This window comes from Epithele typhae (genome assembly GCF_022376455.1).
Source record: "Epithele typhae strain CBS 203.58 chromosome Unknown BXZ73scaffold_13, whole genome shotgun sequence".
Taxonomy (NCBI): Eukaryota; Fungi; Basidiomycota; class Agaricomycetes; order Polyporales; family Epitheliaceae; genus Epithele; species Epithele typhae.
The window spans coordinates 557,951-575,020 of NW_025954204.1; the positions used below are offsets into that span (position 1 = coordinate 557,951).

Here is a 17,070-nt window from a genome sequence, read left to right on the forward strand (position 1 = left end):
CGTAACCTTACGCTTACACATCGTAGTCGGCGACTAATAGGAGTATTGCCCACATGCTCACTTTCGGCCCCCCCATCCTGTCGTCGCCCAAGGATTACACCGCGTGCTCAATAAGAATACATAAGGTAACGTCAACGACAAGGAGTGATATGTCTGCGAAGGGCCTTCACTCTGCACCTACCGTCGGGCTGGCACTATCCACGTCCATCGGCACCAGCTGCTCATCGACATCTGGGGATTCCAAAAACTCTCCTTCTCCAGGACCTGACGATCCGGCCAACCCTGCTGCTGCTGCTTCCGGCTCCATCTCTGCAAGCGCGTCCCTATGACAGAGGTTAGCAAAAATGACCCTCGATCACGCCGTGAATCACTCGTACTGGTATGCGTTGCGACACTCGGTCCGTCGTACGGAGTTCTTCCACGTTTGATACTTGCTCGAAGCGGCGAGCATCTGACCGTCCAACGCTGCGATGCCCGATGATCAGCGCCTATGATACGCACGAAAATACGGAGCAACGCACTGTTGTTCTCGCCGAGATATCGCAAGTTCCTGAGCGGGAGCCAAGCCCTGTGAACGCGATTGAGCGACCGTTAGACGCAAGAAGTAAGGGTGGTGGACACACCAGCTCGTTTCTTTTCGTAGAATCGCACAAGCACACATCCAACCAGGCCAGTCGGCTTCTGCGAAAGCACCGTCGCCGGGATGTCCCTGTCGTCTTCCTCGAAAATGACGGCCGGCCACCACGGGAAGGTGCCAATCTTCGCCCACACTAAGCAAGTATGAGTGTGTGACGCAACGCACGAAAGGGCAACATACCGAGCGTCCCTCCCTCGAGCTTCTCCCCCGGCTTGAGCGTGATCACGCCGGGTTCGTTCGGGTCCAGCGGCTTCGGCACCCTCCGCCGCTTCACAATCCGTGCCTGTGGAGGAGCCACTAGCGGGAGCGCCTGCTTGCCCTGCTCCGTCTCCGCATCCGTCTCGTCCGACAAGTCTGTGAGGTCCGACGACTCCTCGAGCGCGCCCGCCTTCTTCCCACGCCGCTTCTGCTTCTGCTTCGGCTGCGCCTTCTGCTTGCCCTTCTGCTTGCTCTGCGTCTGCGCGTCTGCTGGGCCTGCTGAGCTTGCAGCTGCTGCAGGGCCTTCAGCTTCGCCTTCTGCCCGGGCTTCGGTCCAGGCTTGTTCACCGGCGCGGGACGGGCTTCGGTTTCTGCGTGCGCACCGCAGACGGCGCGGCGAGGAGCGCGGGGGTCGGGCGCGGGACCTCCGGGCTGGACGTCCAGTCCTTAACGAGGTCGGAGAACGCAGGGACGGGCAGCGGCGCAAGACCCTCCGCGACGCGCTGCTTGTTCTCGCGGAGGAGCCGGGCGCGTTGCTGCTTCGCGCGCCGGATCTCGGGCGTGTCGAGGTGCTCGACGATGATGATCTGCCGAGGCGCTCGTCCTCGGACGTGGATTCGGACTCGGCTTCGGGCGGAGGCTTGGGGGACGCGGCGGTGTTTCGGCGGCTGGTTCGATCGCTGACTCGTCGGGAGGGAGCGGAGACGTGGATTTAGCGGCTGCTCGGGAGTATTGTCTGTGGCCAGCTTGGAGGTGGGCTTGACGACTGGTTTGAAGGCGGGTTGAAAGGTGACGAAGGCACTGGTACGTCTCCGATTGGGTCAGGTGCGTGGACGGAGCCTTCCGTTTCAGTGGCATCGGGGTCGTCGATAGGCGGTGGCGAGGGCTGAGCATCTTGATCCACGTCCATGGCAATGTCGTCGAACGTCGGAAAAACAACCTCGGGAAGGGGTCATCATCTTTGTGAATGTCATCACGATCGAGAGGGGAAGGAAGGTCGTCGTCGGCGGCATGGTCGCTGGTCATGGATACATCCATTACTTCTTCCGTGGCGTTTACGCTCCATGACGCTTCGGTCGGAGGTTGTGATGCTTGCTCCATCGGGAACTCTGGAAGGTCCTCTTCCTTGTCATCGAGGATCTCCACGGAGATATCGAGTTCTACAGCTTCCTCAGAGGGCGCCAGACGACCGAGAGACGCAGCTGGAGACGCCTCAGGAACCGCTGCAGGCTCGGACGCAGATCGTCCTCGAGCTCCATTAGAGGAGTCGAGCGTGCCCCAGGCGCAGCCGACATGACGCTCGCCTCTTCTGTTGGATTGCGGTTGTGCGCTGCAAGCGAAGCTCCTTTTAAGCGGATACCACACAAGAAAGAAAGAGAAAGCGCGTACTCCTCTTCTGTCTCTTTCTTGGCGGGGGCGCAGGCCCGCGCTCGACGACTCGACGCCCTCCGCGCTTCTGCTCAGGCGGGAGGATCCAGCCCTGTTCGAACTGCTTGAACGAGTCCCAGCTGCCAACATCGCGCACCTCCTTCGGTGGGGGAGGGAGGTGGCGCTGTCGGGGCTTCCGTGGCTTCTTCACAGGTTCCGGCTCCTCTTCTGGTTGCCCTTCAGGCTCTGCCGGTTCGGGCTCAAGCTGAAGTTCCTGCTCTGGTCCTGGCTCTTGCGCTGCCGTCGCCGCCTCCGGTTCTTGAGTCATGTCGTTGGTGACCTCAAGGCCATCGGGGTTGACGGTGCCAGGACCGGCTTCGTCGTCACCTTCGATGTCGATGTCGATGTCGATGTCGACACTTTCGTCGGCGTGGGCGTTGACATCCACCGCAGGCTCCTGAACTGACGACGGACCCGCTTCAGGTTCAACCTCGAGCTCGGGAGCCTCCGACTCCGACTCTGGTTCAGGGGCAGGGTGGGATGACGAGCGGAGCGGCACGAAGTCGAACGGCCCGCCTTGAGACCGGAGCGAGCGGAAGCCAGGCGACGCATCGAGTGCGGCCTGCCGCTCTGCGCGCTTCCGCGCCAGTGCGGCTTTGCGGTCCGTCCCCTTCGTTGACCCGCTGGCCTTCTTCGAACCGGGCGGGGGAGGAGCAGGGGGTCGGATGAGCGGGTGCTCGAGATTCAGGAGGGACTGGATGGGATTGGAGGTGATGATGAGCGTCGTGGCTTGACGGATGGTCTCCTCCGACTCGAGGAGATCGAGGATGGGGAATGGTGGCTCGAGGTCGCCGAGAGGGGGCAGAGTGGGCAGCTGGGGGGAGGCCGTGGGTTGAGGTTCGGCGGGGGGTTTTGAATCTTCTTCGATGTCGACGTCCATGGGCTCTTGAAGAGGTGGGGGTGAGTGGTTCATGAGACTGTCAAGTGCATCCAGCTCCATCGGCAGGTTATTTCGGATACGCATTGCAACCTTGTAGTATGGCGAATTGGGTTCGTTGTATGTTATCGCGTTGTCCAAGACGAGTTCGATGTCATGCTGTTGAACAATATGAGCATCGGAAGGAGACGTTTTCAGGTAATACTCACCTTGAACTGTGACAAGTCGAGGTACTCATGTCGGTCCAACTTCTGGTCGATAGTGTCCCAGCACATAGGCTCTTTAATCACATCGTAATAATCGGGGACCTCAGCTCTGTTGACTGGAGACTTGAAATAGTCCTGCCTGTCTGGGCTGCATGATGCGTGAGTAATGTTTAGATCGATGAAGAAATCCAGGTCTACCTTGTGATCTTCTCGAAAGCGTAGCGAAGGTAGGCTTCGTGAGGGAAGAAAAAGCGTTCCAAAACGCTTTGTATGACTTCGTACTGCTCGCGTTTAGCCTTCTCTCGCTTCTTCACTAGACCGGCGAGAGTATGGAGGCTACCGAGGTCGTTACGAAGCCGTTTCATGTACTAGCGGAGAGCCACTAAGCTCCTTTGTACAATAAAGAGTTGTGGAATCACTTACGTCCAGCTTCAGCGCCTTCTCCTCGTCGGTGTGTTGCTTGGTTCCAGAAAGAGCGGTCCAAGGCTCAAGGTGGAGGCGCTTGAGGAGGGGAGCACCGCGCCGAGCTTCGCGCTTGAGGCTCCAGTACTTGCACACCGCGTGTACGAAGTCGCTCTTCTGACGAAAGTGAATGCGGGAGGTGTACTGGATGATTCGGTTGACCATAATCTTGGGTACGAGAGGAGGACCAGGCTTGTAGGTCTTCGCATAGGCACGCGCGGTCTTATTCGATTTCGGGCTGGGGTGCAGAACGTCCATGTCCATTTCTCGTGCGCTCAACATGGCTTCTCGGATGTCGTACTGCTCTCGCTGCGAATAACAACGTTTGTCAGCTTGTTAATATCGCCAAAGACGCCTGAAAAGGTACTCGCCGGAAGATGCTTTTCACAGTAACACGCAAGAGTAGGAGCCTCCGAACCTTGAATGGCCTTCATGGGCATCAAGAGCTTCTCCCTGCGCGCACATGTCGCGTGGAAGGCCGTGAAACAAGAGGGCTTAGAACACTGAACGCAAGCTCCTTGCTTCTTTCCGCATACAGAACACCTCTACAACACATGAACACACGGGTGAGAGAAGAGTCATCCGAGCTTACCAGCTTCCAACGTTGCTTCGAGATCTTGTCAACACCAGTAACGGGCTCCATGAAGACGTCGTTCGCAACCCCTGTCTCCGGTACCCAAATGGCACATAATAGATGTACCCACTCTCCGGATACAGTCTGCTTGAATGCACCGCCTTCGTTGGGACAGAGGATGCATTCCTGAAAACGCAGTGAGACTAGATCGCGCACCCCCTAGCACAACGACTCACTACTGGGACCTCAGGACAGACTGTACACTTCCTACAAAGCCACTGCCCCTCCGGGATGTATGGGACACCGTAGCAGTCTGGTCAAGGACGAGATATGAACGCGAAGACCATCCTAGCAGACGACTATACTCACCTTGATGTACAGCCAGATTGCACCCGTCGCAGAAGACAATGGCGTTCGTGTTCTCGCCTTCAGAATCGTCGCAGATTGCGCACGAGACTCTTCAGAGGGAAGACCCATGTCGGTTTTCGGGACATTCTTCGACTATATGCGCGTTTGTGAGAGAAAACTAGAAGCCCACCAAGTCGAGGAGACGTACGAGGTCGAACCACTCCTTCTCCAGCCTGTCCATGATGATCTCAAAGGTTTCGTACGAGACCTTGTCGAGCTGCTGAGATTTTCGTTCCATATTCACAGCATCCAACCACTCTTGGTCTACGATGTATTCATAAGCGTACGAGGTGCAGGGTTCACAAAGGACTCACCTTGCTCATCCATATCATACTCAACCTGGGTCGCGAGATCACTCTCAAGAGGCTCTGAAGACGGTATAAGCTGAGTGGCAAACAAATCCACCGCGCGAACGCACCAATGTAACGGATGTAGTGTTGTGGCTGAGCGAATTTGGGGTCGAAGTTGTTGTCTGTGCGAGGTCAGGAACAGAGAGCGGGGAAATGTGCGCGTACGTACACCCATAAGTGCGCGCCGTCCCATCGTGCACACCAGGGGCGGCCTTGGCCGTCTCTTCGGTGACCTTCACGAATGAGACCTTAGGGAGGTTGACCGGGGGAGAGGCCGCCCCGCGCGCCATGACTGATCAGGAGTGGGAGATGGGGAACGCGACTGGGTCAGAGATGAGAGACGCGCGGTGGATTATGTGGCGGAACGCGCGTCGGGCGCGAAGTTATGGGTGCAGGCAGAGGGAGAGAAAGGGTTGAAGGGGCAAAGGAGGTCGGGGTCGCGAGCAAAGGCTGCAGGCGCACTCACCGCGACGCGCCGGCTGCGCCGTCCCGCAAAGCGCCTGCGCTAAACCCGCGGGCAGCTCCTCGAGGACGACCTCTCCTTCATCGACGACATCGCCCACGACACCCACTCTTTTCTCTACGACCTCCCTCTGCCATGGATCCGTCAGTTCCGCTCGTCGTTGACAACGGTACCGGCGTGCGTATCTTGCCCGACATCACTTGTATTTGGCACTCATCACAGCCTGCACATCTAGTTCGTCAAGGTCGGGTATGCCGGCTCCAACTTCCCAGAACATGGTGCGTCGATCTGTGCTATCATCTTGCATTTTTCCGTGAACAACTGCTTTAATACTCGCGTTCCTCATCTGTTTGCTTCATGTATGCTCATTCTGTGTATTACCACTCGCAGTCTTCCCCTCCATCGTCGGCCGGCCCATCCTTCGCGCAGAGGAGCGCGTCGCGGGCTCAGCAGTGATCAAGGATGTCATGATCGGTGACGAGGCCGCCCAGAACCGCAACTATCTCCAAGTCACGCAGCCGATGGAGCACGGTATCGTGCGCAACTGGGAGGACATGAAGCTCCTTTGGAACTACACCTTCGACGAGAAGCTCGGCGTCGACACCCGCGGCCGCAAAGTCCTCCTCACCGAGCCCCCGATGAACCCGAAAGTGAACCGGCAGCGCATGGCCCAGGTCATGTTCGAGGAGTACGGCTTCCAGGGGGTCTATGTTGCCATCCAGGCCGTGCTCACGTTGTATGCGCAAGGTGCGTCCTGCTCCTGTCTCTTGCGTACTCTCGCCTCCTCCAGGTGCGCTTGCCAATGTCGTTTAACTCCCCGCCAGGTCTCACGACGGGTGTCGTCGTTGACTCTGGTGACGGTGTGACACACATTGTCCCCGTGTTCGACGGCTTCTCGTTACCCCATCTCACCCGACGTCTCGACATCGCCGGCCGCGACGTCACTCGCTATCTGATCAAGCTTCTCCTCATGCGTGGGTACGCCTTCAACCGGACGGCGGACTTTGAGACTGTGCGGGAGATCAAGGAGAAGCTTTGCTATGTATCATACGACCTCGACCAGGACACACGGCTATCGGAGGAGACGACCGTCCTTGTGGAGACCTACACAGTGAGTTCTTCCACTCAGGCCGTTGCTACGAGACTTCGTGCGCAACTGACACTCGCGCAGCTACCCGATGGGCGTGTCATCAAAATCGGTTCGGAACGCTTTGAGGCTCCAGAGTGTATGTTCCAGCCTCACTTAGTAGACGTTGAGCAGCCGGGTGTTGCAGGTATGTTCACATCATACCATCTTCTGCGCACTCGGTTTCTTATATGTGTACCCAGAAATGCTCTTCCAAACCATTCAGGCAGCTGCCGTAGATGTGCGCTCGGAGCTGTACAAGCACATCGTTCTCTCCGGCGGGTCAAGTATGTACCCCGGCCTGCCAAGTCGACTGGAGAAGGAGATGAAGCAGCTCTACCTGACACGAGTGCTGAACGGCGACCCCTCACGCTTGAACGTTCGTCCCTTCCGTCTGTCCGATTCGCATCCTCGCGCTGATCCCAATCCTGTGCCCTCAGAAATTCAAGATCCGCATCGAAGACCCCCCGCGCCGGAAGCACATGGTCTTCCTCGGCGGCGCCGTCCTCGCGGACATCATGAAGAACCGGGAAGAGTTCTGGGTCTCGCGTGAGGAGTGGTTCGAGCAGGGCGCCCGCTCGCTGGACAAGCTCGGCCGCGGCGAGAACTGAGGCTGGGCGCCGACGGTTTCGGACGGAGGAGGTGCGGATTGTTTGGTAGTATTGTAATCATGCTGTAACAATTTTTGAATGACGGGTCGATCTTCTTCCTTACGCGGCGGGCTGCTTGCTTGCTTATGTCCCATTCATCACTCGATCCGGTGCAAGCACAATTGTTCACTGAAGCGGGGCAGACTGATACATTCTCTGTCAGACTCCTCTCACCCTCTCTCGCTTGTCATGACACCGGCATGTCCTTCGGTGAAGCTGAAGAACCGACGCTCGACTCTCACATCAATGCTAACCCCTCTTTCTTGTCATTTGATAGTTCCGCATGCAGGTCTCCCACATGGGCACTCAAAGCAACGTCGACGGCCCATCTTATAGGGAGCCTCGCCGTGCGAACAACGGGATTCCGTGAAGACGAAGGTGAATTGGAACCGGATTATCTATGTGCCCATAATAGAGAAATATCCATGAGATCTATTGTATTGTACATTGATATGTGCGATAGTGTACGGTGGATGAGTGAGTGAGGGGTGGGGGCCATTATACCATGATAAAGCGTTATCGATAGCGGTGCAACAAAGCGCACATAATGCGAGATAAGGTCATGAAGTGGTGAAGGGCGGGAGGTGGAGAGAGTATGAGGGAATAGGAGGGGCGATGATAAAAAAGGGATTGGAGAAGCAAAGAGAGACTATGCCATCCGTAGCACGGCCTCATAAATGAAGAACATCACAGCCGCGTTCGGGATGACACGCATAAGATGAGCACTAAGCCCACCGTATAATGAGGCGACGCCTTCCTCTTTTATGACAAGCTGAAGCGTCTGAACAAGGCCAGTGTACTTCATCCTGCCGTTGACCAGGGGCTGTCGTAGTCGTGTGCGGATGACCTGGGGAGGAGTGAAATGAGGGGCAGCACGAAGTAAGACGAACAGCCGACGCACCTCATGCGGATATGTGATCAGCGTCGCAACACACTTTGCCGACCCTGCGCTCCCAATCATACCCAGCCACTCTTGCACTCCACCCCTGCTCTGCGTTCCGGCCGTTAACCGCTTCAGGCGCTCATAGAGAGTCCACTGGATCGTCGTCTCCGCCACGCCCAGGTAGCTCGCGCTGAGCCCTTTGTAGAAGCCGCGGAAGCCCTCTTCGCGCAGGATCTTCCTCGCCATGCCCATCGACGCACCCAGGAAGTTACGACTGCCTGGGGCTGACGCGGCGCCGGTCGCGGACGAGACCGGGTGGGTGTCCAGCTGTAAGCGGGTCTTGATGACCCAGATGGGATTCGTCGCGGTGCCGGTCGCAACCCCCGCGATCGCGGCAGCGGCGAGGTGGACATACGAGTTTTCGACGCCATGGTTGAAGTTCTCTGCGATGATGTGCTTGCCGTTGCCGTAAGTAAAGAAGTTGATGGAGCGCGCTGGCACGGCGCCGACGAGAGTGGGTCCGAGGCCCTTGAAGAGCGCGCGCGGGACTCCTCGCGGTAGATGTCGCTGCAGAGCAGACTGAAGCGTCAAAGCCAAAGGCGAGCCGGCGAGCGCGAAGGGACGGACCGGATAATGTGCATCGTCTCGACAAAGTGCCAGAGGACGTTGCGGCGGACGGCGAGCGTGCCGGCTCCGTTGGCCTCGATGGTCACGGAAGCGACCTTGCCGCGGAAGAGATCCGACTGGAGGCGAGTCTTGACGACGTCGAATGGACTTGTGACGATCGCGCCGCACATGCCCCCCAAGCTGCGCGCGAGGCGGGTCAGACACGTCTACACGAGGACGCGACGTCATACTCTCACCCGCCGGCGACGAAGTGCTGGAAGGACTTGGACGGCAGCCAGCTGCTTTTGATGACCGGTTTTGGAGGGGGCACGGAGGCGGACATCGCGTAGAAGGTGGGAGGGAGGTGGTGGTGGAGGGGCGGGAATGGAGGTGGACGAGGGCAAGTCGTCTCTCCGAGCAGCGTCGCGTCGAGTCGGCTGCTGGCCGTTTGGCGCCGAAGTTTTGGCAGAGATAAGATTAGATCAGAGGCGACCAATGCGACCCGCCATGGCATCTGCTGCAGGTTGATCTTCCCCACCTGCTCGACCGCCTCGTGCTCCCCATCCCGCTCTCCCACCTGTATACCCTGGGAGTCTAAAATAAACCCGAATCCCGCCTTTTATCGATCCTCTATGTTCCAGCTCTCTGTGATCAAGGTCTTCACGGATTCCTCTCGAACGGACCATGTCTAACGTGAAGCCGATAGGACACAGTAGCTGTACATCCATCACAATTCGGTCTACCTCCAGAACAAGCCATCACAAATGAACTCAACAAGGTCTATGCGAACCGCGTCTTGCACGACGTCGGCTTGTGCATATGCGTCTTCGACCTCGCGGAAGTAGGGGAGGGCAAGGTGCGGTACGGAGATGGATGTCTGTGGTACAAAGGTCGGTGAGTCCGTCCCGCATTGGGTGGAGGCGCAACTACCAACTCCTCCAAGTCATCTTCCGTCTTTGCGTCTTCCGTCCCTTTGGATCCGAGGTCATTCTCGCGAAGGTCAAGTCCTCCGATGAGGACGGTGTCCGACGTACGTCTCTTCGGCCTCGTTCTCGCGCCCCGAATCTCACTCGCATCCAGTCACTGTCGGATTCTTTGACGACATCTACGTCCCCCTTGTCTACCTTCCAGAACCTTGCGCCTTGTACGTGCCCCTTTGTCTATCATCTCTTCCCCGAGACTCATATCCGTCCGCCCCAGCGACCCGAAAGAGCGAGCACACTTCTGGCTGCCGGGATCGGAAGTAACCTCATCTCACGAGCTCCTCGACTCGCCCCTGACGGACCGGATGTACATCGACGCCGGGATGTCCTCCGAGTGCGCGTCGAGGGAGACGAGTTCCATGACGATGAGCCTGGACCACCGAAGGCGCATGAGGGTGTTCAACAGGCTCGCGAGATGCGACGGCCCCCGTATACCATCACCGTAAGTGCCTTCTATGCTTCACTGTGTCGGTGAAAAGTTGCCGATGTCTGGATCTGGTTCCAGTGCTCGATGTCAGAACAGGGACTTGGCCCAGTCTCGTGGTGGAGAAACGCCGGCGTCGAAACAATGGATGAAGGCTGATACTATGTGATCACACCGCACCGCGTATTTGTCTTTGCCTGTATCTCGATAACATGTTGTAACCTCGTCCGCTTCAACCAGGACCAGCATTACTGGCTCGAAAGAGGAAGCGGAGCTGGAGGATAGCATTTCATGTCTGACGGCCGTCACAAGCTATTCTGTCCTCGCCATACAGACTTACACAACAGAATAAGCCCGAGTCCCTTCCTACAAACCAGTCCCACGTCCTCCCGTAGGCCAGCATACACAACGAAATCTAAGGCACACGTGGGATATCCGTAAAGGCGGCCGGGAAAGTGGCGGGAGCTGCGTCAGGCGCCGTGGATGGTTCGTATGGAGTGACGGCGGCGTCCACCGCCGCGAGGGAATCCGCAGGGCTATGAGGCGGGATCAGCGTTGGGAATCCCACGAATGGCAATGGTGGGTACGAACTCGGGTTCCGCTGCGTCGTCGCTCTGTTCCTCTGATTGAGGATCCCCGGCGAAAGACGTGAGAGCGAGGAGGCGATCTTTGCACTCGTCCACCCAGAAGCCCTGCGGCCCCATTCGCCACCAGTCCTCCGTTCCAACGAGTTGTATGAACACGCGCTCGAGCGCTGCAACGAGCGATGGTGTGACCAGACAGCGGATGCCGTCTGAGGAATGGGAGTGGAATTCGAGTACGTTTTTCAGGCTCCAGTAGAACGCTTCACAGGCGTCGTTCTGTGATACAGGAAGCGACCAGTCAATCGTGTCGAGGAGTTTTTCGAAGGAGGATAATGCGTGCGCGACGAACGGCTGGATTGCAGCGATGCCGTCGTACTCGCGGATCGTGGGCGCCGAGAGCTGGACGAGGTCCCCGATGGGGCCCATATGCTTCCACATGAACCTGAACTCCCTGGTGAGGACGTCTTGAGAAGGCGGGTCTGCGCGTCGGAGGCCACGGTCGCTGACGAGTGTTTGCATCCGGTGAGCTGCTACTACAACAGCTGCTGTCACGGTGAGCACTTTGACTCTGACGGGGTTGAAATTGAAGTCGTAGACGCACCGAGTTGCAATGTTCCGGCATCACGGATCTTCATGAGCGTGCCGTCGGACAACATTTTGTCCCATTCCAAGTCTGCGCTCGCGGGTACAACCGTTCTTTGCATGCTGTACAGCAGTCGGGCCGCGGTCTTGCTATACTCAGGCGTGCTCGGAGAGCTGGCGTCCTCGTTTCCTCCACCCTCGGACATTCCGACAGAGAACACGTCGGACACGTGCAAGCCGGGGATCGTCAACATCTTCACCATAAAGTCTGGCCAGTGGAGCACAGACCCGTAGAGGTCCGAGAGGCGTCCGAAGGTCCATTCCCGATACGACTTGGCAACCTGTGGGTCGTTGGACAGACACGTCGCAGCCGCTTGCACCATGCTGATGTTTTGAGAGCTGACCATCGCCCAGTGGAGCATCTGGGCGTCGAGATCGGTTGTGTTTTGCGAGACGATGGCCTCTTCGTCGCCTTTCCATACAATGGGCTCTGGAGCCTTCTTGAGGACAAGAACTCGTGGAAGGCCCACAATCTGCGCCACCAGACACTTCCAAAGTAGTTAGTATACCTGAAGTAGAAGGTCATGGTGTCGTAAAAAGAGAGGAGGGCACGTATTATGAATGATAAATGACTGAGTAGAAAGCGAGAATGACACTCCAGAGAGGCAAGAAGGCCCTGGATTGAGGCGAAAAGTAACACATTGAGGGATAGATCGAGGGGATGATCGTCGTGAATGTAATGAAAAGCATGAGCGTCCCAACGAACATCGCAGTGGTGGAGAAAACGACGATGTTGGAGTGGAAGAGGAGAACGAGAAGGCCGGCGAAGAAGAGAACGACGGCGGCGATCAGAAGCAGCGGCACAAGCGAGATGATCGTAGGGATGTGCGCCCTGTCGAGGTTTGAGAGCCGGAGGATTCGACGTCGTGTGATTTGTGCGGAGAACCGTAAAGCCCGGTGTTGTACTCTTTGAGCCATTGCTTCACTATGATTCCGATCGTCGCCGAAGACAAGCTGAAAGTAAGACTGGTGAACCAGAGCGCATTCAACCAAACGGCCCAGGTCTCGGGGCGAAACGGGGTCGGCACGATGTCCTGGAACGCCAAGGCGGTGGAATTGACGAATGAGGGACTGAGCGCGAAGCTTTTGAGCTGGGCAGAGACCTGAGTCAGGATGCGTTGGTTTGATCGCTTGCTTGAGGCTGGAGCATGGCAAGGCGATGGTGTTGAACGCGGTGAGTGCGGCAGAGAACAGACCGTCCTGAGTGGTCGTGGGTGAGGGTCACTGCCAAGTCACGAACGTCGACACTTACAAGGTCAAGAGGCCGTCTATCTCCTTGTTCCACTGGTCGACGAGCTCGTCGCTGTACTTCTCCACCGTCTTTCTAGTCTCGTTCCATGCCGCATCGATCTCCGCCTGCTTGTGACTATTGGTGGGCAGGATCTGTCGTCCAGAACATTCAGCATATCATAACGCATTGAATGAGTGAGATGCGAGACTTACTATCGAACCGTTGTGTAGATCCAGCAATTCTGTATCTCCTACTGGTAGTGATGGTTCGACGCGAGTCTGCAGAGACAGAAGACTCCGTGAATCTCAATCTGGCAGCAATTGCACGATGCACTCACAGGTTCAATCCCATCAGTGTTGTATTCCGTTCCAATCCCTTCTTCTGCCGCTTGTGGGCGCTGGTTGACAATGACAAGGCAATGGTGAGCATATCAAGGGAGCACTTATGTAACGTCTACACCATACGTTCTTGAATTCGTCTAGGATCTCCTTCAGCAGGGCGCAGACATCGTGAAGGGACACGTTCGCCTGATCGAACTCCGTGAGCGAATTTGGCGTCTGAAAAGAGAGGGACACACATACTGGGGGCGTCACGGAGGGGCGTGTATTTTCGTGGAGACCAGCCGTGTCTGAGTCCCGATGATCCTCTGTAGAGTCTCCTTGGAGAGGCGATGGCGTCGAGGTCTGAGTGTGAGTGTATCAGTCGATCGTTCGTGTCATTGGGCGACGGAAGTATGTGCGTACCGGAGTGCGAGGTAATTCATTGGCAAAGACGGTCGGCGAGGGCGGCATAGCGAGGCTGACTAGGATGGATTTTCCCCTCAGCACCGGATCTCATGAGACGGGACGTGGGCAGGGAGTGAGCTGGAGAGAAAAGACGCATGTGCTGACCGCGCAAACTCCGCGAGGCAACGGAAACCTCCAGGGCCGATTAGCACCCGAGCTTATGTATGTAAAGTTCAACTTCTCGTCTAGCCCAACGTAAGGTGGGAGGCGCTCCATGGTACGACATCTCGAACAGTGCTTGCCTTCACCATGCCTACTGCCGTCACTATTCACGTCGTGATTCCCAAGCCCAAGAAAGACGATACTCGAACGAAGGCGTGCCGGTCGATCGTGCTCCTGAGCTTCCTAATCGCGTGTAGTGCCTAGTGGGATAGGTCTGGCGGGTAGACAGATGGTAGGAGACTCGACCTCTGAAGGGAATGTACATGTAGATTCCCTCGTGCTTCGTGCTAGAGCGTGAGATGATAAAAGCGGAGCGCTTGTCCGGAGGGTAGCGCTCAGTCCGAACGACACTTCAACGAGGGTGTCTTCTAGCATCCATCGCAGTTCGGTGGACGAAGCAGAGGTTATGGTGGACGCTGGCCTCATGCTCGCGCACCACATTCGCTGAACGTGGGCGCGCGGGGTGGTCAATCACACCATGTCTGTGAGCCAACCTCCTCCTCCCCCGAGTCGAGAACCCAGCCCGATCGTGTAGATTTAGCTTTTTTGCTGTACGCCTACCATAGGGCGTTAAACGAGGACGACAAAAGAAAAAGAAAAACCTCCTGCGGCGCCAGGTGGTATGTATGTAGACGCGTGTGACGGTCGCACGCGGAGCGGAAGGGCGAAAACGGGGAAAAGAGCTGTGTTGCTCGCTAGCGTAGGACAATGCGGATGCGGAGACTATGTAATGTGAGTCGGGTTCTGCGAGAGCGAATGGTCCATCTCGAGCGCGAGCGTATGTTGCACATTCTTTGTTTGGACGGGATGTGAGCGTGGGATCTTGGTGTAAAGACGTTGGGCACCCACCTCGGGCAGGGTCACATTCAACTAGGACCGGGCGGCCTGGGGCGTTCAGGTTAGGTGAGGCCAGGTACGATGAGTGGGCGGCGACGGTGCCGTCTGGCGCGTTTCTGTGCGAACACAGCCGATGGCAGGACGTGGTCAGCGTGGAGGGCGGACGTTGGCAGGAAACAGACGCGGGAGAACGACGGGGTGCAGACGGTATGAGAGTCGGCAAGGGGAGTCTTGGCTGGGGGGAGGGCTGGGAGGATGAGAAGGTAGATGAGCACGTACGGGTGGTCAGCCCCAAGCACGCTATGGTTTACATCCCGCTCCGGGCCAGGTGACAACGACGGAAATCGGGAGTGGCGGTATGCGTCTGGTTGGTTTGCACACGCTCGCGGACGGGTTCTTGGATGATGCCTGGCGGCGGGGAGTGCGTCGGGGTGTGGGCCAGGGTACGGTACGTTGGACGGCCGATTTCCTGCTGGGTGCCGCTGACTGTGAGCGTTCGTTGACAGAGCACATCGAAGCTTGTGCAATGACCGACGGGATAGCCAAGGAGGCGTGCTGGAGCGGGGCGGCGATGTTCGATGGTCGTCGCGTCGAGAAGCGTCGGGATACTGCGGATGACGGGTTGTCTCGACTGCGGTCCGCACTGGGATGCGACGGCGCGGAGGCGAGCGTGTTGGGCGAAGTCTTGACGCGTCGAGGGCCGCCGGATGAGGCGTTGTGTCGGCCGCGGTGCGCCCTGCGTTCAGTCAAAGTGCGCGAAGCGCAGGGCGAGAGGGCGACCGAGTGCGGCGCTGCGCATCGCCGCGGGCGCTCGATTGCGTCATGCGCGCGGGTCCACGGGAGGTGGACGAGGGCAAGTCGACGCCGCGTCGAGCGAGCTCATCTCCTCCGCCCTCTACCCATCCTCGCGCTCTCTCAGCCCGTTTCGTGCTTGGAAAGCATCTAGGCGTCGAGAAGAATCCCGAATCCCGCCCTCTATGTTCTAGTTCTCCATAACCGAGGTCCGCGCGTCTTCCTTCGCAACCGCCTATGTCTAACGTGAACCCGACAGGACGAAGTAGCTGTACATTCCGCCTACTCCCGGAACAAGCTATCACCAATGGGATCAACAAGGCCAAGGCGAGACGTGCCTTGCCCGACGTTGGTCTGTGCATATGCGTCTTTGACCTCGCGGGGGTAGGGCAGGGCAAGGTGCGGCACGGAGATGGATGGATGTGGTTCGGTGAGTCTGTCTCGCACTGGGCGGAGGTACGACTACCAACTCTGCGTCTTCCATCCCTTTGGATCCGAGGCCATCCTCGTCAAGGTCGACTCCTCGGATGAGGTTGGGGCCCGACCTACGTCTCCTCGGCCTTGTTCTCGCGCCCCGATGCTCACTCGCGCCGAGTCATTGTCGGATTCCTTGACGGCATCTACGTCCCCCTGGTCTACATGCTGGACCCCTGCGCCTTGTATGTCCTCCTCTCTCTATCATCTCTTTCCCGAAACCCATGCCCGTCCGCCCCCAGCGACCCAAAAGAGCGAACACATTTCTGGCTGCTGGGATCAGAAACAGCCTCGTCTCACGAGCTCCTCGACTCGGCCTTGAAGGGCCGGATGCACATCGACGCTGGCGATGTCCTCCGGTTGCGCGTCGAGGCAGAAGAGTTCCATGACGATCAGCCTGGACCGCCGAAGGCCCACGAGGGTGAAGTTCAACAGGCTCGTGAGGTGCGCATGTCTGTGGTCCAAAGATCGGTGAGTCTGTCTTGCACTGGTGGAGGTACGACTACCAATTATCTGTGTTTTCCGTACCTTTGTATCCGAGGTCATCCTCACGAAGGTCAAGTCCTGGGATGAGGATGGTGTCCGACGTACGTCTCGTCTGCCTTGTTCTCGCGCCGCTAAGCTCACTCGCGCCCGGTTACTGTCGGATATGCGTCGACGCTGGCGATGTCCTCCGGGTGCGCGTCGAGGGAGACGAGTTCCATGACGATGAACCTGGACCATCGAAGGCCCAGGTGTTCAATTGGCTCGTGAGGTGCGCCGTTCCCCGTGTACCATCACCGTGAGTGCCTTCCCTGCTTCCCCCTGTCGGTGGAAAACTGCTTATGTCTGGTTCTGATTCCAGTGCCCGATGTCAGAACAGCGACTTGGCCCGTGGAGGAGCTCTGGCGTCGAAACAACTGACGATGGCTGACATATAATCAGGCCCGACCGTGTACTTCTTATTTGCTCATATCGTTCGATGACATCTTGTAACCTCGTTGACTTCAACCGGGACCAGCATTGCTGACTCAAAAGAGGAAGCGGAGCTGGAGGACGAAGTTTCGCCTCTGATTGCCATCACAAGGTACTATTCCGTTGAATCCATTCTCTGTTCTCGCCATACAGATATACGCGAAAGAATGAAGCCCGAGACCAGTTACCCCACGTCCTCAGGGAGTCCTGCGCACGACACGCCATCGCTTCAACCCGTGCACGACGAAAATCTAAGGTGCGCGCGGTATATCCGTGGGTGCTGCCGGCAAAGTGGCAGGAACTGCGTCGGGCGCCGCGACGTTTCGTGTGGAGT

At 57.6% G+C, this 17,070-nt stretch overlaps 6 protein-coding genes across 6 annotated transcripts; 3 read left to right on the forward strand and 3 right to left on the reverse strand.

The window, feature by feature from the left end:
• Nucleotides 1–367: 367 nt before the first annotated feature.
• Nucleotides 368–5,430, reverse strand: BXZ73DRAFT_89157 (uncharacterized protein; the record flags this gene model as incomplete). Its single annotated transcript, XM_048025188.1, has 17 exons — nt 368–465; nt 522–568; nt 620–770; nt 818–1,519; nt 2,201–3,299; nt 3,350–3,494; nt 3,545–3,714; nt 3,770–4,117; nt 4,180–4,353; nt 4,401–4,568; nt 4,619–4,695; nt 4,752–4,808; nt 4,835–4,883; nt 4,939–5,054; nt 5,105–5,158; nt 5,209–5,262; nt 5,310–5,430. The coding sequence occupies 17 exons, from the start codon at nt 5,428–5,430 to the stop codon at nt 368–370; spliced, it is 3,630 nt and encodes a 1,209-aa protein (XP_047879708.1).
• A 308-nt stretch (nt 5,431–5,738) lies between these two features.
• BXZ73DRAFT_76246 (Actin/actin-like protein) lies at nt 5,739–7,340 on the forward strand (the record flags this gene model as incomplete). The annotated part of the gene is made up of 7 exons (XM_048022378.1): nt 5,739–5,780; nt 5,839–5,881; nt 5,994–6,350; nt 6,428–6,714; nt 6,775–6,877; nt 6,933–7,108; nt 7,170–7,340. The coding sequence occupies 7 exons, from the start codon at nt 5,739–5,741 to the stop codon at nt 7,338–7,340; spliced, it is 1,179 nt and encodes a 392-aa protein (XP_047879709.1).
• A 688-nt stretch (nt 7,341–8,028) lies between these two features.
• On the reverse strand, nt 8,029–9,211 carry BXZ73DRAFT_99789 (mitochondrial carrier; the record flags this gene model as incomplete). The annotated part of the gene is made up of 4 exons (XM_048028113.1): nt 8,029–8,226; nt 8,281–8,829; nt 8,886–9,069; nt 9,126–9,211. 4 exons carry the CDS (start codon nt 9,209–9,211, stop codon nt 8,029–8,031), a joined length of 1,017 nt encoding a protein of 338 aa, XP_047879710.1.
• Nucleotides 9,212–9,500: 289 nt separating this feature from the next.
• BXZ73DRAFT_99790 (RNA polymerase Rpb7) lies at nt 9,501–10,297 on the forward strand (the record flags this gene model as incomplete). Its single annotated transcript, XM_048028114.1, has 5 exons — nt 9,501–9,524; nt 9,575–9,758; nt 9,812–9,898; nt 9,949–10,012; nt 10,069–10,297. 5 exons carry the CDS (start codon nt 9,501–9,503, stop codon nt 10,295–10,297), a joined length of 588 nt encoding a protein of 195 aa, XP_047879711.1.
• Nucleotides 10,298–12,391: 2,094 nt separating this feature from the next.
• On the reverse strand, nt 12,392–12,839 carry BXZ73DRAFT_6021 (uncharacterized protein; the record flags this gene model as incomplete). Its single annotated transcript, XM_048021704.1, has 2 exons — nt 12,392–12,701; nt 12,754–12,839. Coding segments are annotated over 2 exons (396 nt in total), but the record flags the coding sequence as incomplete, so codon positions are not given.
• Nucleotides 12,840–15,545: 2,706 nt separating this feature from the next.
• On the forward strand, nt 15,546–16,695 carry BXZ73DRAFT_44131 (polymerase III polypeptide H; the record flags this gene model as incomplete). Its single annotated transcript, XM_048019279.1, has 6 exons — nt 15,546–15,742; nt 15,765–15,871; nt 15,904–15,967; nt 16,025–16,226; nt 16,537–16,563; nt 16,627–16,695. 6 exons carry the CDS (start codon nt 15,546–15,548, stop codon nt 16,693–16,695), a joined length of 666 nt encoding a protein of 221 aa, XP_047879713.1.
• Between the last annotated feature and the right edge of the window lie 375 nt (nt 16,696–17,070).